This window comes from Marmota monax, unplaced genomic scaffold (genome assembly GCF_021218885.2).
Source record: "Marmota monax isolate L192 unplaced genomic scaffold, Marmota_monax_Labrador192_F-V1.1 WCK01_AAM20220418_F8-fsc00156, whole genome shotgun sequence".
Classification (NCBI taxonomy): Eukaryota; Metazoa; Chordata; class Mammalia; order Rodentia; family Sciuridae; genus Marmota; species Marmota monax.
This window is the reverse complement of record NW_026694013.1, coordinates 3,254,073-3,278,411: the sequence shown is the minus strand read 5'-3', so window position 1 is coordinate 3,278,411 and position 24,339 is coordinate 3,254,073. Positions and strand designations below refer to the sequence as shown.

At 40.5% G+C, this 24,339-nt stretch overlaps 1 protein-coding gene across 1 annotated transcript in view; it reads right to left on the bottom strand.

Moving 5' to 3' along the window:
* Positions 1 to 370: 370 nt before the first annotated feature.
* Positions 371 to 24,339, bottom strand: part of Myh15 (myosin heavy chain 15) — a 161,136-nt gene continuing 137,167 nt past the window's right edge. Inside the window, 9 exon segments of the mRNA XM_058585464.1 lie at positions 371 to 418; positions 4,809 to 4,844; positions 5,022 to 5,126; positions 10,717 to 10,788; positions 10,790 to 10,843; positions 14,422 to 14,625; positions 14,799 to 15,025; positions 21,241 to 21,319; positions 24,185 to 24,309. Coding sequence (XP_058441447.1) covers positions 371 to 418; positions 4,809 to 4,844; positions 5,022 to 5,126; positions 10,717 to 10,788; positions 10,790 to 10,843; positions 14,422 to 14,625; positions 14,799 to 15,025; positions 21,241 to 21,319; positions 24,185 to 24,309 — 950 coding nt within the window.

Genomic DNA, 24,339 nt, shown 5'->3' with positions numbered 1-24,339 from the left:
GTGGGGATTTGGGAAGCCCCAGGGTGACAATCCTGCCCAAAATTGGTCATCCCTGCACAATACCCTGCTATTACTTCTCTCATCTCTTATAGTCCATGTGTGGGTATAACCACAAGGTTGAGGGAGCCTGCTCTGGCTTTCCAAAACAGCACAAATGTTTTCTAGGGATGATAGGCCTAAATTAAGAAAGACCAGAATGGGCAGACATTAACCTCAGCTGGCCCTCTCTGACAAGTTATTCTGCAAGCCTGGAGTCATCAATCTCCACTAACCAAAAGCAATGGCTGGGAAATTCATGAGGCTGCAATTGTGCCAGGCACTTACCACCGCCTCTTGTTGTTGCTTGAAATTTTGCACTTTGAGCTGAAGTTTATCCGTCAGAGTCTGCATCTTGCTCAATTTTCTTGTCTTCCTCTGCCTAAAATGTATAGGATTGTACTTGAAGGTAATTTGGAAGATTTGGCAGTCTATACTGGGAATAGCCTCATGTGGGGAAATTTTATTAAAAACCACCATCTGAGAGTTGTTTTGGACTTAACTACTCACCCCGATTTTTGAGAAATTAAACTCAGCTCTGAGCAACGACAGAGCCATTCCTCTTGATCCACCCACAACACCCCCAGGCTTTGCTGAAGTGGAAGTTAAAGCCATTACATTCAATATAGTGTTCAGCCTCTCCATTCCAACCAAGCTACGGGTGCCTGAGTTTCTCAATAGGAATGAAGTGCATTATTAAAAAGACCACATATGCAAAATGGAAAATCAATAACACTCCAATCAAAACAACTCATTCCTTGAACTTTGTAATTAACCCATAGGTTTGAAAAATGAAACTATAGGAAAGGTAAATTTTCTGGATTCTGGCATGGGTATCAACAGAGATAGGAAAACTGCATACGATGTGGGGACCTTAGTGTGCTTAGTCTCATTGCCTCAGGTACAGTCCATGGTTGGGTTACAGAAAGGACAGCTGGGGAGGCCGTGTCTTACTATGCTACATGGAGTCTTTGGTATTCTGAAAAAGCAGGGGAGAGGCAGGCAGGTGGACAGGACTCTTCATCCTCCCTACCACCTTCATATCTCCAATTCCCCCTTAACTGGAGTGTTTCTATTTCAGAGCAGTTGAACTTTCCAAAGGAAGAAAATATCCCAATCTACTGAGGATTGAGAAATAAACTTAATATCTACCCCTGTTGCTTACATTTTTGGTACTGGCTTCATGTGTTTGTTTCTGTGACCAAATCCTAAGATACTCAACTTAAAAAGAGGAAAGGTTTATTTTTGCTCACAGTTTTGGAGATTTCAGTCCATGGTCAGTTGGCCTGTTGCTTTTGGGTCTATCGTGAGCCAGTACATCAGAGTACGAGCACATGGTAGAGAAATTGTTCACCTCATGGCTGCCAGAAGCAAAACGGAGAGGAAGGGTTTGGCCTCAGTAACTAGACTTTCTTCTACAATGCTCCACTTGTTAAATGTTCTACCAACTCCCAATAACAACACAGGCCATGAACCAAGACTTTTACTTACAAGCCTTTGAAGGACATTCAAGATCCAAACTATAGGATTCTGCCCCTTTTACAAATCAAATGTATTTAGTTAATGCCCAAGAGTCTGCCAAATCTTAACTTTCCAGTATTGCTCAAAAGCTTAAGTACAAAGTCTCCTCTGAGACTCGAAGCAAGCCATTAGCTCTGAGCCCCTGTAAATATAAAGTTACAGACTTCCAAGATACAATGGCAAAGGGTAACTATTCCAGAAGGAGGCAGAGGGGAATGGAAAGCAAGGATCAGACCAAAAGCAAGATGAAAACACAGCAGGGCCAACATCAAATCCAAAGTCTATGTCTGGCATCCTTGGACATGGTGGCAGAATTTTAGAACCCCCTATAACCTTGCTGGTTGAACTTTATATGCACTCTCAGCTTCCCTCATGTGTAAGTTAGTTTGCCATTGCTGTGACAAAATACCTAAGATAAACAACTTAAAAGAGGAAAGACGTTTTACCCACAGCTTCAGAGGTTTCAATTATTGGTTGCTTTGGAAGCCTGTGGCAAGGCAGTGAATGCATCATGGTGGGAGTGGGGGAGGAAGCTGTTCACTGCCTGGTAGCTGGGAAACAAAGAGGCTTCCAATGTCTTCTTTAATAGCAAAACCCCAAATGACAGGACTTTCTTACCTTAGGCCGTTCCTCTTCAAGGTCCTATTATCTCCCAATAATAGCACCATGTCTTGGAGACTATGCCTTCAACACTTGAGCATATGAGGGTATGTTCAAGATTCAAGCCACAGCATTTTACTTCTTTTATCAATTATCAACTCCTTTGGTTCCACACTTACTTTCCCCTATCCCCCCAAACCCTCCCACTGCAACAGGCTCATTGCTCCCTATTTTCCCACAGCTCCTGCTTATGCCCTTCTCTATGATTTTAGCCAAGCTGTTTGCATCACCTGGAATCTGACAGTAGAAAATTACTCATTTGAAGCTTACTGAGGCAAAGATGAATACATAGGAATCAACCTGGTTGAGGAGCTGAGAAAAGACCATGTTTTAAGTAAAATATATTTTATGAAATTTAAAGATTCACAGAATTGTGTTTACAGTAAACTCTAAAATCAACATGGGGTTAATTGATAATAACAATTCTGGGGAGAGAGAGGTGATAATGAGGCCACATATAAGAGAGGTGAATTAAAGTAGTTGCTGATGTTAATGATGCTCCTCCCACTTGGGAAGGCAAAGCCTTTGATGTTAGACCCAGACTCACATCATGGCTCTAAGCCAATAAATAACTATGGTGGCCATAACTGTGTATTGGATGTCCCTTCCAGAAAAGCTGTGACCACTCAGCTGTGAAAAGTGCAACCTCTAACTACAGCCTCTTTGGATCTGCCATAGCATTGACACTGAGGCCACAAAGTCCTTTTTTTGTTCTATATGTGTGTAAGGATTAAGGAATAGCTACACATAGGTTCCTGAATGTTAGAGGTAGTAAAAGGTAAAATTGATACAGAGAGTGAGGGGCAGGGAAATTGTCTTTACCTTCTACAACAGTTACAGTTTCTCATCTCATGTTTTGCTTTATCGAACATCTTTTGAAGCACTAGCTTTCTAGCATTGTTTCCAAATGGCAGAAGAACAGAAAGGAAAAGATAAGGGTACAGTGGGGAAAACCATAGCACCATTATGGAATAAAGTTACACTTGATTCCCTATTCAGTACATGGTTATAAAATCTCCCCAGAGGATTTTACCAGGAGGGACATTTGAGAGGGACATTTTTGAATGTGTACCTATTAATGGGCTATTACAAAACATCATGCCTCATTCTGATGGGCATTTTGATGTTTAATAAAGATGAAATGAATTGACAAAGTACCAACCTTGAATGTTTATGAACAAGATATGGATATCAAGAAATGTGGAGAGCCTGCTAGTGTCTCTTTCAAATCGCGGGGTCTAGCCCAATATCTTGCATGAAGTCAGGGCTCAGTAGGTATTATTGGATTTGATGGTGGAACCCACTCATTTGCATAATTGACTGGATCCACTCTCAACATTGTGCAGACACTTGGAAGAAATTAAGAAATGCACCTCCAAACTAATATATGAGAAACACTGAGATTATTGCAATGAAGGAACAAAAACAACACAATAGAATAAGATTACATTCCTTGGGACAATGAAAACCAAAAAATTATAGCTTTGGTGTTTTGTTCCATAATGGAATTGTTTAAAGATGAAAATAAGAATAATCAATGGGGAAATAAAAACAAAACCCAAACATTACTAACAAGTTGCATTATTTGACCTCATCAACATGGGTGGCTTCCCCCACCCTGCTCTAGGGAAGACTAGATTAGCAAACTTTCATGTTCCCAAGCTGTTTACTTTCTTAACTACACATATCATAGGCTCACTCTTCATTGGCTTTGATATACCTCACATTGTTTAAAGAAGTGTCAGACAAATGCATCTCATAAAAAGAACCACTTATTCAGTAATAAGAGCTGTTTGAGTAGCTCATTTCATCTTAATTAGCCCAAGATGATATGTCTGAAGTGCTCCGCTTTCTTATCAACACTGTGCTTCCTGCTGCAAGGGAGGAAGACTTTGACGTTTCTAACAACTCAGTCTCAGGAATCAGAACCAAGACCCACAGATCCTGTGTTAGTACTGTCAGAGGAGCTGTGAAAGTGGGCCCCTAAGATGAAATATTCCACTTTTCAATGCAATAAGCTGTATTTGTTCACTGTGAGAAGACTAGAAAGTAATTTTTGGCATCTGTGTTCAACAACTGAAGTATGTGCACACGCTGTGTACCAGGAGGCTGCTGGGCTTTAGAGTGTGGACCACAGAGCGCCATCTAGGTATTGCACTAGCAAGAAAAGCGACAGGCGGCACAGGCAAGAGTGAGGATGAGGATTATACCACTCCTTCCATTAAGAACTTATAAGAAGTGTTCCCACATCATTTCAATTTTTTGCTTGAGACCAATGTTAGTCAATAGGTGAGATTCAGAAAGCCTTAGGCCTTTCTATAGTATTTGCTGTTACCAACTGGCATTAGCAATAGAGTCCTCAGCGGCCTTGAGTGTTTGTGCAAAACAGGAATGGAAATGTCCCCTGCTTCAATTAGCATCCCATTTAATCTGCTGGCTGGGTGGTCATTCAAGCCTTTACCAGTCACTTCATTTACATGTTGTTCTCACTCAGCCTCTCACAGGAAGGCACGCTTGTGAAAGTGCTGCAAACACTATGTGTGAAAAAATAAGGATGGCATAAATAGATTTCACTTCTAATTGTAACTTACCGCTCCCATCCCTGCAAGCTCTGTAGAAGCATCGACCTAAAATCATAAGAACAGATAGGAACAGAGCCCTGGGAGGTGAGTCAGTGCTGCTGAGGGAGATCAAAGATTCAGAGAAAACTGCAGGGGTCCCAGGAGGATTTTTCAGCCTGGAAGGAGCACACTTCTGCAAGGTCCAGCCCAACTATATACACAGGGAATGGTTCTCTGCACTACCTGATAGGTCAGCTCTCTGATGCACTGCTCCAGTCTGTGAGCTTCCCTGTAGGTCTCCTCATTGTGATGGAGCTGGCCCTCCAGTTCACCTTCCAGTTCATGAACCTGTAACCAAACCATGACCTCAGATCACATGCTGGCAGCAAGGCTGGTACAGTGTCTGCCAACAGGAGGATCAGTTGAAATAGTCGAGGAATGATGTGTCTGCTCTTTTTCTGGTAGGGATTAAACAGGGCAACCTCTCTGAGAAAACTCCCCTGCCAAATGTGAGCTGGTTGAACTGTGCACTCACAAAGGACTGTTAAGATTCTAAAGGACATGAAAGGCTAATCCACACAGAGGGGAGAAGCCTCCCTTCTTACATCACAAAATCACACTCATATCCACACGTGTATGCGTGCATGAATGTCTGTAAGTACAGGAAGTGAGTTGTATATAGCAGGCTTTGAGGATTCAGCCAATAAACTCCCTGGCCTTAAGCTGCTTTTTCTATTCAGTGCAGACCCTAAGTCTCCATCACACATATGTCACACACAGCCCTACAGCCCTGCTTTGTGGGAGAGCTATAGTATACAAGATTAGCATAACACACATTCAGCAAGGTGCCTACCACACCCCACACCCCACAAGATGCCTACCACACACCACACCCTGGTGCCAGGGATAAAGAAGTGAACAAAAAGGAAATCATTCCTGTTTCAGCATTCAGTCTTATGAGGAGGTTCAGAAAAACCTAAGTAAAATACAGTATATGTGCGATGGTGTCAAGTGCTATGAAGAAAAGTAAGGAAGCATAGAGGTTAGAGAGTTGGTGGGGAAAGAGCATGGGCTGCTGCTTCTGCTGAGGGGCTCTTCTCCCAGTCGACCACGCCTCTTTCTCTGTGGTTTCCCTGACTTAAATGCTACTTTCTGCAAGAGGCCTCCTGATCACCATCTTAAAACTGCAAAGCTGAATGCCCTGAATGGCTCTGGTGAGATGGATCCCAGCTCTCCCTATCCTTGCCTCCTTCCTGCCACTGGAACCACACTGACCCCCTTGTTCCTCCTAAGCTAGGTGCATTAAGAAAGGGAAGGAGAGAAGGTCAACAGCTGTGATGGTTCCCTGGTGAAAAAGCCTGTTGTTACAAAATCACAGACACCTTTCCATTTCCATTCCTGCTTTCTGGTTCTCTAGGAACTTTACATAGTTCTGTCTACTGGCAGAAGAGATAACAGAGAACCTCCTCTGTACTTTTTTAAGGACTTTGAAAAAAAGTTATTAAGATACCTCTGGGTGAAAAACTGCTTTATTAAAGCAAATCCTAGACATTATATAATTTCACCAATAAATACTTATGTATTTCTAACAGGTAATGATAGTTGCTTTGGTTTGAAAGACTCCCCAAAAAGTTCATGCACTGTGAACTTAATTCCCAAATTCATATACTAATGGTATTTGGATGTCAGGACTTTGAGAGGGAGGTTATTAAAGTTAAATGAAGTCATGAAGGTGAAGCCCCAAATACAGCATTCATGTAAGAAGAGAAAGAAACTTGTGTTAGCACGCTCAATCTGTCTCACCACGCGATGTCCTTTGCTACATTATGATGCAGCAAGAAGGCCTACACACGTGCCTGCACCATGCTCTTGGGTTTCTCAGCCTTCAGAATCATGTGCCAAAGAAATTTCTATATGAATTACCTAGTCTTAGGTATTTTGTTGTAGTGGTGAAAAATTAATTCAAACAATGATATTTTGATATCATATATCTATATACAATTATATAAAATATGTGCTCAATTGAGGCAATGGATTTTAATTGAGTAAAAGAACAGGACACTATCAGTTTTTGAATATAAGTAACTGAAGTCATATAATGCACAAGGAACATATGTACATATATTTAATATATATTTAAGAAAATTAACCAGAATTCCTTATATCATCTGATTATTTAGGAAATCACTGCTGCTCAGTTATAACTGATTCTGGGTCACAACATTGAACAAATACCAAACGGAAATAAAATCTTGCAATCTTAAATTGGAGATAATTCCACTATTATTCATGTAGATTTTAGGGAAATTTGTATAAGTTCTTTGGTTTTATGCCTATGAGCTTTTTTCTTATACTAAAAATCTGGGTTCCTATGTAATTGAATAAACAATTCTATTTGTATTATTGCTAGTAGCAATATATTATTGTGAAATGTAAATTCAATTTGCTCTTTTACCCTTACATAATATGAATGATATATAAAACCTATGTTTAAAAGCCACTGGGAGTCTGAGACAAGAGAATTGCGAGTTCAAAGCCAGCCTCAGCAAAAGCAAAGCACTAAGCAACTCAGTGAGACCCTGTCTCTAAATAAAATCCAAAATGGGGCTGGGGATGTGGGTCAGTGGTCAAGTATACCTGATTCAAACCTTGGTACAAAAAAAGAAAAGAAAAGAAAAAGCCACTGAGAATAACTCTTTTTGTGCATGTTTTATGTGGTCTGCTTGATAACGAGTTATCTTCATTTGCTTCCATAGTGTTTAAATTTTGGGGACTTCTGAGCCTTTTTTTGCTTCACAAACGTGTTTTAATTATGAAGTATGTAAATGATTTAAATTATTATGCCATTAAAACAACCAAATAAGTTAAATTCAGAATATATAGCTTTCTTTTCTCTGTTCTCTTCCTATAAGTAGCCATTTTCATTGGATTTTTAATTTATTCTGTCACCATTTCTTCAAAATATAAGTATGTGTGTGTGTTCATATTCTCCCCCTCCTTGCATAAGAGGGTTTTAACTCTCCACATCACCTTCACCTTTGGTCATGATTATACTGTTAAGTGTGATCTCCAGGACAGATTTTATAGCTCTTTTTCATTCCCTTTTAATCAACACAATTGTATGAATGGCCTATAAATATGCATTAGTATTCTATTGTATGGATGTACAATGGAATTTGAACTATCAAATTTCAGTTGAATATTCTTTCCATCTCTGTAGCATTTGTCATATGACCTGTAGACATTAAAATTAATTCAACAATTTCACAGGTTCTATTTTTAAGATACTTTATTCTATGTTTCTCTAAGCTCCCTGAAGGCAGATACTACCTCATTTCTGTCAGTCATTCCTATATCTGCACTGAGACTTTCTGGATCGTGGATTCCTAGGTGTTAGGAAATGGGCACTTTCCACAGAGAAAACAACAGGAGCAAAGACACAGAAGTAAAACTGCTAAGGTGTGTTTGGATACAGTGGACAACCCTCCTGTGGAGAGACTAGAGCTGCTGTGGTGAGTGGGAGAAGATGAATTCTCGCCTAGCACCAAGAGGAAAGGTTGAGATAAGATACTTTAAAAGATCTGCAAATGCTAAAACAAAAAGTGACGAGGGTGGGGACATCAATACAATACAATATTCCAGGACAATTAGGCCTTGAATTACCCAGGAAAAAAAGGACTGAGCTACACCAGTAGATAATTGATCTTCACATTTCTGCCAACAATCTTCAGTTTTAGTCTAACTGGATGCAATGCCTTGACTATGTACATGATCTCTTTCCACCATGCTCTCCAACCTCTACTGACCTTGAGTTTGTGAATGGTGAGGCAACAGATAGAAGTAGTGATGGGAGAGATTGGGATGAGCAGTGGTGGAACCAGATCAAAGATGAAGTACCACATCACATTAGGACACAACATCTGTGCTGGAAAAAAAAAAAGATCAATTGAGGCAATTGATTTAAATCAATTATTATTGAATAAAGTAGCTGATGTCACAAAGAACACAAACTATTTTTCAATCTCACTTCTCTAATTTTGTGATTCACTATCGGAAACAAGTTTAAGCTGCAGGAATTTGGCAGTAACAGATGCTCTCAGCACCAGTACTCTGGCACAAGGAAGGTTAATTGTGAATCTTACTCTTGGCTGTGGATGTGTATACAAGGGCTTGGGGTCCCAGTATGATTATTAAGAATTGTGTCATGAATCTCTTAGTGCATTTAATATAAGAATACAACTCTGCTAGCCAAAGTTTCTCCATCTGATTACCAACCATCTGTAGAATTTAAGTATGAGACATCTCTGCAGAGGGTGAGGGCAATGAATGAGAGTTATAGAGGCAACGCTGGGCTCTGCTATGTAGGGTTGGGGCTCACAGCTACACTGTTGGAGAACTGGAGGGTGAAGAGGGAGAAGAGGTAGTGGGCTCACTTTTCAGCATTATCAGGAAAGTCCTATAAAGGAAAGATTAATCAGACAGTATCTTCATAAGGTGTGACTGCAGGAAGAAAAACTTTTTGTTCCTTTTTAAGTATGTGGATTTTCACAGATATTCTTTTCTCTTGACATCAAACATCTTTGAGTTTTCACATGCTTCATTTCTTTTTTTTTCTTTTTAGGGGGGTGGTGGTGGGGTGATTACCAGAGATTGAACTCAGGGGCACTCAACCACTGAGCCACATCCCCAGAACTATTTTGTATTTTATTTAGAGACAAGGTCTCACTGAGTTGCCTAGCACCTCGTTTTTGCTGAGGCTGGCTTTGAACTCGTGATCCTCCTATCTCAGTCTCCTGAGCCACTGGGATTACAGGCATGCACCACTGTGCCTGGCTTCTCATACTTCATTTCTACCTAAAATCAGAATTACCTTCCTTCATAAAAAATGGATGAGTGATAGGTAAACTTCTCCATTCCAGAAGGCTGGGCTCCACAATGGCCTAATGGCTGAATTTTACAACCAAAGTTTTATTTAGTTCTCCACATTGTAAATAACATTTTTTTAAATCTCTTTTCAATTTAAAAATGACTAATATAAAATCTAATTGAAGGTCCAGTTCTCACAGTTTTAAGTAAGGAATTAACCTCCATTCACATAGCAGAATCAGGGTAACTACATGTTGTTGTTGCACATTTGATGAGCTGAGACAAAGCCCTTGACACTGAAGGATGAGTAGAAACTAAAATAAAGCCCAAGCACCACTTAGCAAGCTCTGAGACCCAGGAGCTAGGTCCTCTTACATAAAATCTTGACCCTCTACCCTTAGTCCTCTAATATCTTTTACTCAGTGGTACTTCCACTTCCCATGTCCTTTGAGAGAATTTTACATCAGCCCTGAGGGGGTGCCCTGAAGATGGCCTTTATCCAGTTCTCATAAGGGTACATTGAGGCTGGCAGATTAAGTGGCATTTAGGAGAAGCACCACCAACAACAAATTTAAATTTGCATTATAAAGAGGGCATACCAGCCCTGTAGCTCTCTTTGCAAGTCTGACTTTTCTACCTAAGCAGGGGTGTGTAGTGTAAAAACATCAGTGACTTAAGCACTGTTTTCAGATCCTCATCATAAAACGATTATAGGCCCCAGAAAAAAATAGTTATTTGCAGGGAACCACAGGAAGAATGGTTTCTAGAAATAGATATATTGATTCACAAGCAGAAAATGACTAAATTTTTTTTAAAAAGGCTCTTGCTATCACAAGTTTCTGCTTAAGATAATTCAACTGCTCCTTTTTAGTGCCAGGGTAGGTAGGAAGGGAGGAGGTAATTGGACTAGCTGTTCAAATTGAGCACAGGGAGGCAGAGGGGTCACCTAACCTCCTCCTGATGCGGCAGGGAATCAATGGAATCTTTTTGACTGTACATGGGCTCCTGTATCTGGGCTCCTGCTCCAGTGAACTCTGGATCACAGGACTGAGCAGACAGGTAATAGGCCCACCTCCATGGCTGCCTTCCTGGTCTTCTCTTCTGCCTTTTGACACATCTGTATCATCTCTTCTCCTTCTTTCTGAAATCTGAGCAACATCAGCCTCCATATTCTTCTTCTGGCTGAGGAGGCTTGTGTTCTGAGGAAAAGCAGCATTCCTGTTGGCAAGCTGAAACCCCAAGACAAATGCAAGCTGGTCTGTTCAGGACACACAGTGGGAGGCAGCTCAGACCAGGAGCAAATTTTATCATAGTCATCCACACACAGCTAAGCAAGACCTCCAGCCCCAGGTGATTTGCCATCCAGGGCACACTTGAATGGAAGGGATTTCATCAATGTAGAGGTTCAAGACTAGAGATGGTAGCCTCCATCAGAAAGGAGAAATGGATCTCTAATAACATGGGTTTGGCTGTCAACTTGTTGAGGAATGTTTTCCTGCCTTTTGCTTTTCACTGTGATAAAGAAAAACATCTAAGAGTGAAATCATGGTCACCTAAAAGTATCTGGGGATCAGGGTCTTGGAGAATAAAAATCATGATCCCCGGCATGCCATTTCATCACAGAAGAAGAAATTATTCTTTATCCACCTGCTTCCCTGTTCCACTCTACAGTGAGAAGGAGGAGGAGGAGGAGGAGGAGGAAAAAGTAGTTCACAAAAGTCTCAGTCCCCAGCCCTTAGGAACACCCATTAAAGGGAGGAAGCTTTGTGCTCTGCACCTGGTGCTGCCCTAATTCTTTCCTGCCCAAATTGTGACACTGGAGGCCAAATCTCCCCTTGCTGCATCTGTTCTGTGTTTGAGGCACAGCTTTTCAGAGGGTGTGAAACCTTAGTACAGAGAGTGTGTATAAAAGGCACAGGCTTTCGATTTTTCGGTTCTCCTTTCATTTCATCCTTTCACTTTCCTCTAGCTAGAGCCTCTCTCAGTGGCAGGGTTAAGGCCTGCAAATAGACATTCCAGCCACATAGGTGCATGACAGGAAGTATCATCAAGACTGCCCCTCTGTCCTGAGGACAACCAGGCCCTATGCATCCATGATTTCCATGGCCATGAGCATGGCAGGGAACCAGTAAGTATATTTTCCTGGAGGGTTTTCTGGATACTCACTGTACATAACTCCACAGGAACTCTTTGTAAAGGAAGGTACACACATGAACACTGATTTGTTTGCACACTGAATAATTTAAAATCAACCAGGGAGATGTTTAAAACCTTTACAAGCAGAATATCTCTGACTGGTTCTGTTTTAGTAGGAAAGAGGTTAGGGAGTATTGTGCAGGAGGGTCATTCACAGCTCAGGTTTGCAAAGAGGGCATATGCTATCAACAAAGATAAGATTCAGCTCACGTTTGTTCTAAGCAGGATAATATTAAGGGATAGTGCTCGGGACCAGGAGGAGCACTTGAGAACTTGTCAAGTAGGTGTGCAGCATCTGAGAACTGGCACTTTTCTGTTAGTGACTCTCACCACCTAAGTTTCAGAAAAATCTGCCTTGTACACTCAGTCTCCAGAGACTTATTTTAAGTTTTCCCCAAATCCTCCCCTCCTTTGTCCTCACCACCCCCCACCACCCTTTGGTTGATGTCTTCTTCATGTCATGGTAGTTTTTCATCACACTGGGACCCATATAGTACAGTGTCAGTTTAAACATGCATGGCAAGTGATTTATCACCAATAGTTATTAAGTAATGTAGACAATGGATGATTTACTTTTTATAAGAATTATAAGAATTCACTCAACACAAATTGGTGTAAATATACTTTGTATACAACCAGAGATATGAAAAATCGTGCTCTATATGTTTAACATGAGTTGTAATACATTCTCTGTCATATATAAAAAAATTAATAAAGTTTTTTCTAAAAGTAACCATTTAATTTTTTCACTATAATTTCAAGGATCAGGAAGTATTTTATCATAAATTATTAAAAATTGATGTTATAAACTTCAAAAAAAAATTCAACTCATTTTGGTTACAAACTTTCTTAAGAAAATGTTCAGGTGAGTTATTCTGCTGGGAATTATGCATAACTTATGGCCTATTTGTTCTATACCCCATGGTACCCAAAGGGACTGTATCACCCACATGAATACAAAAGTCAAACTGTAGGTACAAACTACTACCAACACCTTTCAGCAGAAACAATTACAGTTGACACATTATTTTAATATACTCACTGCAGGCACAATAAAGGGCAATTCTTTCTGATATGGGATTATCCAGCACCTTGAAGGAGTTTTAGTATCTCTGGACCCTGCCACTAAATGTATGTGGTACTTTCCAGTCACCATGGCAACTAAAAGGACCCCACAGATGTTTCTAAACTCCCCAGAACATGAATGTTCTGTCCCTATTTTCTTTAATCTATACTTCATAACAAACACCAGAGTAAACTTTCTAAAATGTATATCTGATCAATGTAAACCCGATAATTTCACCCTCAGCTACTCAAAATTCTTCAGTGGATCCTCATTATGTGCAGATAAAATTCAAACTCCAGCAGTTTCAGACTCAAGTTCCCTGGTGACATGGCCCTGCCTGTGTCTTGGCATCATTTCTACTCATCTGTCCTAATGAACCTGTGCTCTAGTATGTGAATTTCCCTGAAAATCCTAAATTCCCTCTCCTGCATGCCTCTCCCTGACTTTTCTATATTCTCGGCTTACTTCTTGATTCAGTTGAAGAAGACTCTGCCCCTACCTAAGGAGTCCAGGATGGCCAGGGAGTGCCTTCTGCAGGATGTGCTGTCTGCAGCATCAAACTCATAGCAATGCTCTTAAGCTGTTCCCTTAGGTCAATCTTTGAAGACAGTGGAGACATTTTGTATCTACATTGAGCTAAATTTTCAGGGGATGGGGGGGTATCTTAAAATACTTATTTCTTGACCTGTTGACTATATAAATGTCCTAGCCACCATGGCTTCTCCTGCTTTTGGAATAATGATGAAGGATCTGAGAATTTTGCTTTTTTACTTACATAATTTCACACAAGTACCCAGAGCACTAGCAGATTATCATATCTGTCAGTAGATATTTATAACCAGGCAAGTGCCTCTGAAATATTAGGAAATGTTCATTCCTCTCTCCCCAGAATCCTGGCTGTGAATCCCTTGACAGTCCTTTTTTTTTTTTTTTTTTTTTTTGGTAGAAGGGTCAGTGTTATAAGTCAAATTTTCTCTCTCCCAAAAAGATATGCTATAATTCCAAACTTCAATTTCTCAGCCTGTGTCCTTGTTTGGAAATAGGGCCTCAAAAGAATTAATCAAGCTAAAAAATGAGGTTATTAGGGTAGGTCCTAAACAATAAAGCTGTGGTCCTTATAGAAAGGGAGATTTTAACAGAGAAAGACCAGAGGGAGGATGAGGTGAACAGTCACTGGGGAATGCCACATGAAGGCAAGCAACTGGTGTGATGCTCCCACATGCCAAGGGATGCCAGAGGTGACCAGCAAACCACAGAAGCCAGGAGGAGGCAAGGAAGGATTATCTTACAGGTTTCAGAGGGAGCTGTGGACACCTTGATTTTAGATGTCCAGCGTCCAGTGCTGATGACTGAACAGTGTGACCACTGCTCTGCTGCACGGGCTCTCCCTGTGCTTCTCATGCCTTTCCCAGGACTTGACAAGGCAACTGTGCGTGGCTTAAGGCTGACCCAAGGATAAAAACTGCTGCCTTCAACCAACTGAATCAGCTAATAGGGAGAGTTTATGGACCCCACATGGGTATAGCAAAGACTGATTCTTTCTGAGGCTTCTAGGAGCTCTTTGCCTGCCAGTCTGAGCCCATGATCTGTCTGTTCTTGCAAGGACCTTAGTTCCTCTAGTTCAGACTGAAGAGGAGAATTGTGCTGCTCAGCTATAGCCACTTGTTCCTTCAGACCATTGTTCAGGTGTGTGCTGTCATCCAGCTGCTCTTGAAGGTCCTGCAAGAGAAAATCAGGGCCTAGAGCACAGACCTGTCTGAGTTTTGGCATACAGGCTCTGAGCAGAGTTCTGCGTCTTTTAATTTAAGCATACTCTTGTTCTCTTACAGGATGAAATTTGTTGTCCTAAGCTTTATTTCTCAGGACAATCTGTTGCTTAGTTTGCATTTCACCTTCACCCTATATTACCTTCATTGACTCTGAAGCTGTGTCAGGTATTTGGTTGCCTCAGACACCTGCCAGTTGGCACAGTGAAGCTGGCATTCCATTTCCATCAGGTCCCCTTCCATCTTCTTCTTCAGCCTGGTAGCCTCAAGTCTGCTCTTGGCTTCAGAATTCAGACTAGACTGAAGGGATTCAATAGCATACTGCTGTTTCTGCCTAATTTTAGAATGACATTCTGGGGAAAAATATCACACACCCAAATTAAGAAAAGTTGCCTGCTATGTTCACAACAGCTTAAAAAAATTGAAAAAAAAAATAAAACTCAAGAAAAATTCCAGGCAATTAACAAAATTAGTTTTGTTATTCTGCTTTCCATTGCTGTAACACATGCCTAAGACAGATCAGCTTATTAGAAGGAAAGGTTTATCTTGACACACAAGTTAGTAGGTTTCCATCTACAGTCACTTGACCCTGTTGCTTTGGACCTGTGGTGGCATAGTACATCATGATGGGCACATGCAGCAGAGAATCTGCTCACCTATGACCCCCAAGAAGCAAAGACAAAAGAGAGTAAGGGTCTGGGTCCCCTTATCCCCTTTAAGGGCATGCCTCTAAGGTCCCACCTTTCCTCCACTGGGCCTCACTTCCTAAAGGCCCCACCCTTTTCCAAGAGCACTACAGACTGGTGGCCAGGCCTTGAATATTGGCCTTTGTGGAATAATTTCAAACCATGGCATTCCATCTCAGTTTCCCAGAGTCTCATATCCATTTCATTACACAAAATCCATTTAGTGCATCCCCATGGGTCCCCACAGTCTTACAAGTTCCAGCATTGCTCCAAAGTCTGAGTCCAAAGTCTCCTCTGAGACTTAGGAAACCTGTACTATGAGCCCCCATAAAGATGAAAATAATTATGTACTTCTGAGATGCAATGACACAGGTGAACTCCTCTATTTTAAAGGGAAGACTAGGGACAAAATTAGGAGGAATTAAAGTAAGGCTGAAAAGTAGCAGCAAAACATTAAATCCTATAGCTCTAAGTATGGCATCTGGGGTGCCTCATGTGACCCCATGGGACTTGGACAGCCCTGCCCCATGACCTTGCTGGATTCAGCCCATATGGCAACTCTCCCGTTACTTTTAATGGTGAAAAATGTCAGAACTGGGCAAAAAAGAGCTACCAAGTTTGGAGTAAGTTCTGAGACCCAGAATACTATCCTAATGGCCTGTAGCCACTAACTATCCTATGATAGCATAGTTCTCTTTCTCTAGGAGTTTGAGAAAACGAATTACTATGTGATATTAAATTGTTTTAATATTCCTTCAAAAGAAGCAAAATATTATGCTGAAACCATATTTATAAAGTGACAGAAGCTCAGACAACTGCTGTGTGTACAGGAAAACCATGATAAAAGGAGGACACCCTAGGCAATTTTCATTTCCCAACACTCTTGCAGATGGTTGGGGATCATGTGATCTAATTCTAGCTAGTGGACTGGGGCCACAGTGAAGTGCACCATTCCAAGTCTTGGCCATGCACATTTTTACTTCTGCGAGTCCTGAACTCTCTCTTCCATATCTATAACATCACAATTGAGAAGAAATCTGACTTCTGGAATTAAAATCCAGATATTTGCCCTGAATAATTCTTAAGGTGATCTCAGAGAAGACTAGGAATACCCCACAGGAATAAAAGATTCTTGTGCTTCACTTGGGGGTGGGCTGGGATTGGTCTGGAAATCTTATTTAATCTGTTATGATAGACATAGATTCACCAACCTATCCCCTCACCTGCTCTTTAAAAAATGAAAACACTTTAGACTCATGCTGTCATTAAAGTATCCCCGAAAGGCCCATATGTTAAAAACTTGTCACCAATCTGTGACACTATTGGAAGTGAAATCTTTAGGAGTTGGTGCCTAGTGGAAGCAAGTTATATGGCTTATTTTCAATTCTGACCTATATTAGACTCTGACTTGGGAAAAACCCAAATTTTTGTTTTAAGCTACCAAAATTTTGTGGTTATTCATTAGAACAATTTAACTGCTATCACTAACATGTGCCCTGTTAAGCTCACACTGTGAAACAGGGATCTAGTGCTGGATGGGGAAGATAAAAGAAAGAAGGGAGGAGCCCTTCTTTCTTTCATTCTTCCTCATGAGGAAGTCTTTCAGAACAAACATCAGAAATGCATTCATCTGGGGTCAGAATGAAACTCCATAATGAGTTGTCATGGAGCCTGTGAGCTGAACTCGGAGGCTGATCAGGGAGGCACACAGCCTGCAGGGGAGCAGGACAATGATCAGAGTTTGCCATTTGGTCACAGGTTGGGGCCCTACTTTTCATGACCACCTTTCTCCTTATGTTGGTGGGGTTGTCTCATAGGAGTTATGGAAATCTGTGAGAAACAAGTCCTTACGGCTCCAGAGCCCAGGGTTAGGACCACTCCTTTGCCAACCCATCACTCTGGCTCTCACAAACTTAGGTCAAACTTTCATGCCTGTCCTTGACTGCTGGGCTTTCATGCCTCTCCCAGTGAAGAATCCTATAGGTCTCCATAAGTTAAAAGGAACTCTTATGGGGTGAAATGTTTATCTCCTAAATTCATATATTGAAGCCTAAACCCCAGTATCTCAGAATGAGACTGTATTTGGAGACAGGAGTTTTAAAGAGGTAACTGAGATGAAACAAGGCTGTTAGGGTGGGTCCCTAATCTTACAGCACTAGTGTCCCTATAAGAAGAGGAGGAGACACCAGGACTGTGTACAAACAGAGGAAAGACCATGTGGGGACAGTCCAAGAAAGAAGCGGCCATATGTCTACAAGCCAAGGACAGAGACCTTGGGAGACATGAAGCCTGGCAATCCCTTCTTCTCAAATTTGTAACTCCAGAACTGTGAGAAAATCAATATCTATTTTGTAATCTACACAGTCCTTGTATTCTGTGATGACAGCTCTTGCAAACTCATGTAGCAACACTCATACTCCACATCACTAAAAGCTTTAAGACATTCCTCTGATTTCCATGGCAGAGGCTTTCATTCTTGCTGCAACCGACTGTCCCTACACAGGAAGACAAAAGCATTGCTGGCCTGGTGTCAAGATCCTCTGCATAGAAACACATTCTGCAGCCGACAAACTGTTTCAGATACAAGTTTCCTCACAGTTGTCTATGAAACGTCACGAGTGTCTGCAAAAGCAAACAATGCTGTGGTTTAAGAGGAATGGAAATGGCACAGCCCTGAAGAATGCCTGCTAAACAATCAACACATTTCATGCCTGGTCAAGAAATCTTTAAAATGAGAACTCTCTCAAGCACATTTTTTTTTTTTTAAGAAAAACAAAGCACTTAAGATTATGATGATATAGTAAGACATTCCTTTTTGTTTTTCAAATGTAAGAAACTAAATGAAGAAAACAAAAACAAAAATCCAAGCAACATTAAAACTTAAAATTTGAAAAGCTAGTGATTTTAAAGGCAGTTTACTAGTTCTTTTATCTTCTCACACTGTTGCTTATCCGTATCACAGAAATATGAGATTCTCAATAATCCAAAGACATGTGATTCCCCTTTAAATGATCTATGAAGTATTTTTGCTAACCATATTAGAATGAGACCCTACTTTCTGAAGATATGAAAAATATTTTCTTAGAAATGGGAAGAAATTTAAACATTCTCCTGACAGACTCAGTCAGACAATTAAAAATTAAATCAAATGGTGCATATAAATTGAGACCATGTGGCAAAGTTTGATATAATTGAGTTCAGAGAAAGGAAAAAATGATGGAGCATCACTAGATACTTAAACTAAGATTGAGACCAGGGTGGGAGAACCATGGGCTGTGAGCCAAATCCCATGGTGCCCATTCGACGGACTGCTTTTAAACTACAACCTCAAAGCTGGGTGGTTGCCACAGAGAACATGTGTCTCACAGAGTTAAAAATATTTAGTATCTAACCCTTTACAGAAAATGTTTGCCCATCCCTTCCACAGGTAATCAAACCAAAACAGATGTATTTTGGTAGAATATAAAATTTCAGTGCCTCCTTCCCCAAAGCACCTCCCTGGGTGGAGAGTAGTATATGGACCAAGTGTCAGGATTCTAGGCCAGTGGAATGACTCTCACCCATTTGAGCATTTCAGGGAAACACTGGGACAGGATGAAAGTGACTACCTTGTTCGCAGGCCAGTCATGGTGGTCGGGGTTGACTCCACAGCAATGATGGACACCAGTTTGCCTTTAAGCTGGCCTCCTCCCCTGTGTGTAGGAGGGAGAGGATCAAAGTCAGTCACCAAAGCTCCAAGTTCTTCCATCAGTGACTGCACTGTCACCTCCCCCTCTCTAGCTATGCCAATAGTAACATTTGTAGAAATAAAACATGAAATAGTTGTATCATCCATAAAAGTTTAAGAAGCCGTAACTAGAATAGTAGGCCCGATATCCTGCCAACATAGAGCTCCAATATTTGCAAATTAGTGAACTATATCACACACACACCACCAGCAGGTCTCTGGGATGCTCACTCAGGATTAGTCCTCACCAGACTAAGAACAAGTTCAGCAGCCAAGGAGCTGAGGGCCTCATAGTCAGCTGCACTGCCAGGGTCTGGTCTTTTCCTGTGGGTCTCTCCTCTGCTTTCCTGGTCCCTTCAACTCCCTGGGTCATGCCTTAATAGATTGCTCAGCTGGAGGCTGATGGTTTATGTGGATGTAGGACCTTGAACCTCTTCTTCTCTCAGGAAGGTTTTTCTTTGAGCTCTATAATTTCCAGCTTACTTTGGATTACCTGGAAGTTGATGCTTGTGCATTAGCCCTGGCAGTCTACTCAGATTCCTCCTAGTCCTGAAGTCAGATTCGACCAAGGCATTTTGATAGAATCTGCACTCACAGAGCAGATATGCTATGGAATTGTATACAGGATATTTTGGAAAATATGCTCATCTTTCCTTTCTGGATGCCAGATGTACTTATTATGGCTACTATGAATCATTAACTAAAACTAGGTAGAGCTCATCTCCAACGCCTCCAGCCAGCCCCTTCTTTTTCCAGGACCTTCACCACTAATACTGTCTTTGGTTCTTTCTTTTCTTAACCTTAGCTGTGTGGATCTCTAGCTTCCAAAGCACTAAGATTATTACAATTGGTGAACTGCTCTCTGGCATTCAGATGTGCCTGATGAGACACAGACTCTCTGAGGATTCATTCTTTCCTAACTGGGTTTATTTATAGGCACAGAATTTGACGTTACCTGTAGTCACATTTTTTTTTCTTAAGTACACAAAGGAGACATTCATTTTTGTTCCTCGTGGAAGGAAGTAGGACAAACATCAAGGCCCAAAGATTTTGCCTTCATCAAAAAAAATTCTTTTAGACAGTGACTCAGAGCCTCTTAAGTAGACCAGAATTTCTCACTGTAGTCAGTTCTCTGAAGGAAAATGCCAGTGAGTGATAGCAAAGATAACTCAAAGCTCAGAGAGGGCCAAATTTGACCTGACATTCTCATTAAATAGGGACCCCATAGGAGTTTGGGCAGAAAACAGACTGTGGTCAATTGAACATGTTAACAGGATTAATTTTTTTTTAATCAAACACATTGAAAATAAATTTCCAGGTGAACCTCTGACTAATGATTTTCTTTGCTGACATACAGCTTTGACTTAAGGAACAGTTCAGATAGATAATATAATCATCATTAATTCCATGTTTATAATTGTGCCTTTGATCTGTAGAGTGTGAAATGCTTTGCCATCACCAGGTTGCTGATCTTCCTTACCACCTTCTGTAACATGTGGGTTATTCTTTATTCCCTAACTTTCCCAAGAAGCTAAGAAATAGGATGTCAACAGTCATCAGCTTGTTATACGGAAGTTATGGAAAGATTCAGAAGTGCCTGAGTCCCATCCAATTGAGTTTCCTATTAAGACTCAGCTGCTTCAACAGAGATTCAATAAGGCTCTTAGCTATGGGCTCTGCCCTCACCAAACAAATGGCTAAGTGTACAGGCAGGGGTATGGGAAAACCTCACTCTGCTCTGATGTTACTTAACATACAGCACCTGACTTTTTAGTTCTTTCCTCCATAGTTCAGCATTTTCAGTCTGTTTCTTGAATGCTGAAGGAAGAGACTTGACACAGGGGACCCAGATAGTACACATGGTCCTTATACATCACTTTTTAAGAATGTGTTATCCTGAGTCACATCTGAGAGCAGAAGCTGATTAAATTTAAAACAATTATATGAAGGTATCCCCTTGTGTTAATAGCAGTGCATTTAATGGAAGATTCCCTTACAGTGTTAGTTTCTTTGGTAACATCCCAAAAGAGGTCAGAAAAGCAGCCAAACACAGTGAGTCCTATTCATTCAAGTATCCTGAAATACATAACTATTGTCTTTTCCAAAATAATCTTAGTTACTTAAAACTTTCTATTTCTTCCTCTTTCTCTAAAACTTTCAAATTCTGCTTTAGCTTCCATGAGTTCTAACTGGAAATGAAGAATCTTGCTTTCCAGATTATTTTCCAGAGCTCCCTGGAATAAGTTTAAAAAAATTAAATGAAGTATTATTTTGGACAACACTTATTGAGAGAGATCTAGGTTTAAATCAGGTACCTGAGAACTGGGTGACATGAAAAATGAATGATTGCTTTGTCGTTTCACTAACAGCTTTGACATTCTAAGGTCTTTCAGCTTAGCTCAAGAACAAGAATTCTAAGGAATTTTTAAAAATAGAAATTTTCAATCTTGTCTGTAACATATTTATATGCTTACATTTATTACTCTTGACTTTTTCTAACATATTCCATCTTCAGGGTGAATCAATAAATGTATCAAAGTTGGGACAAAACTACCACCTTATATCTTTTAATTCCAACATCTCAGAAGGTTGGAAGCTGAATGTGTTCAGAGAACAAGAAATGGAATAGTGCCCAAATATTGTCATATAAAGAACAAATAAAAGAATTTAGAATGCACTAGGCACATAGCATTAAGTTTGAGCCATTGTTACCTAAATGAGTACTATTACTACAAATGGATTCTTGTGACACATGGGGAGATCCCCTGAGCCTTTGATTGTTGCCTAGGTCAGGGAATTGTTTCCAGGGATGTTTTAAAGGAGATTCAATGCTAACAGTGTAAGTTTGAAGAAATATTTAAAAGTTTGTTTCACAGATAAAATGTCTATAAAGGAAGAAGAAGCAACACACACATGGAGCATGCTAATGTTATATAAGGGCATAAGCATGATGCTCTGTTGGTCAGTTAACTCTGGACAGTTCTGAGGGCAGTGGAAACTTCCGATAATGTTTTATAATCTGCTCTGAGGAGTGATTAACACATACCATCAAAAGTAAAAAGTAAAATTGACTAGAAATTTTAATAAGGCCTCCTTTGATAGTCTTTGAACACTACCTTCAATAGAAAAGAAATCAAAATGGTTGGATGGCAATTTCTTCTGAGGGAGTGGTATAGTTTCTTCAGGAGGAAACTTTCACTTCTAACCCTCTAGAATACCCTGAGAAATGAATCTTTGTAGAGAAGGTGACCTGTGATAATTTGAGTTTTATGGAATTAAAAGAAGAAATAATAATGTTTTTCACAAATGCTCAACCAGGAAAAGAAATAACCCAAAGCCAAGAGTATATGTCCAAATGGATGAAGTATTTATGATGTGGCTGAAGATACAACTGGAGAAAAGTCTAATAGCACGCATTGCCATCTAGTGGTACTAAATGGTATGAGCGCTGTGGTCTTAAGCCATCACCTTTGATGTGAGTCCTGGTTGATTCAATATACAAAGATGCTTGTATGTTACATAGGACTAAAATCACCTCTTTCAATGTATTTCTCATTGTCTTGTTATAATGTTTAAATTTATACCATAAAATTTACTTTTTTTAGTTAGGATGGTAGCTTCAGAAAGCCCCCAGGCAGGATGCAGAGGGCCAAAGATAACAACTAGATGAAACTAAATGCCTCAACTGTACAAGAACCAGACTTGCTATCAGACACCACACTGCCACCTGAAGGGATTCTATATAAAATGAGGATGATCTCAGGCAACATTTGTGCATAAAAAAGCAAGAGCTGTGCGCTTGTAAACTCTTCATAAAGGGTAATGTGGACTTACCTTCTTCTGCATCACAGCTTTCTTACAGAATTGCAGTGATGAGGTTTAACAGACAATGCTTGTCCAGTGCAGTTCTTTAGGTCTAAATTTATATTACTATATTTTCCAAAAGTTCCCTTCCCCAAACTGACTGGCTGTTACACTTTCAAAAAATCATTCTCTCTACCGGTGAGTAGGTGAGTAGACAGGTAGATATATACATACACACACACATATATATCTCCATATGTATATGGAAATATATGGATATATATATTTCCCCCCCACACACCCTGTACTGGGGATTTAACCCAGGGGCTTTGAGAAAGCTAGGCAATTGCTCTACCACTGAGGTATTTAGAGTCAGAATCTCACTAGGATTACAGGCATGTGCTATTAGGGGCTGAATAATAGTGTCCTTGTGTCTATTCAGAAGGTTGAGTCAAACTGATGAAATTCAGCTGGGAGGAAAAAGGCCCTTTAGGGCTTTTATAACACCTCATAACTGTCACAGCACAACTCCCTTTTTAGTTCAGCATCATTTTTGGAAAAAGATCTCCCTTTCAATCTCTCTCACACACTCAGGGATAAAGCCAGAGACTTTTGCTGAACTTTGAGTCCATAACACTGAAAACATTCCTGAAAAACTGTAGAAGCACATATCTGAGAACATCTCTGGTAATTTCATTGGAAAAACTAAAGTTGTTTTTTTTTTTTTTTTTTGAGGGAAAGTGTCTTTGATGGACTCTATTTAAAAGGTGTGCAGCTAGGAGGGTATATATTCTTTCAACTTTGGATGAGTACTTGTTGAGCTCTTCCTATAGGCCAGCAGGGTTCCAGGCCAGTGCTTCCCCCAATGTTAGCCTGCATAGGAAACATCAAGGGATCTAGTTAAAATGCAGATTCTGATTCACTGGAGCTGGGGAGAGGTCTGAGATTCTGAATTTCCCACAAGCTCCTGGGTGGTGCCCAGGCACTTGTCCTTAGGCTGCATTCTAAGAGTATAGGCACTGGGGATAAACGGGGGAACAAGATAGCCACAGTTGCTCTAGTCATTAGAATCAGGAGATTTGTATTCACTAGTGTTCATCCTGATCTCTGGGCCTCATTTTCTTCCTTTGTAAATGGGAAAAATAGTTTTTAGGGGGTGATTACCTAAAATGATGCATATCAAGCATTTGGCATGGTGCCCAGCATGTAGTAATCAGTTAAGCCAGTGTCAGGATATGGTTGCAGATTTTCTCTTTTGCTTGGTGGGAAAAACCTCCTTTTTCCCAAGATCATACCTCCCTTTCTTCTAGTGTCACTTGGGCTTCAATCTTTTCTTGTCCAATCGGTTTCTTGACCTTTTCCATTTCAGTTAAAGTCTGGGTCCCTTTTCTATCCTGGTTTGTCAGGCTAGAAATCTGTTCTGGAGAGAGGGAAGAATAGCAGTGTGAGT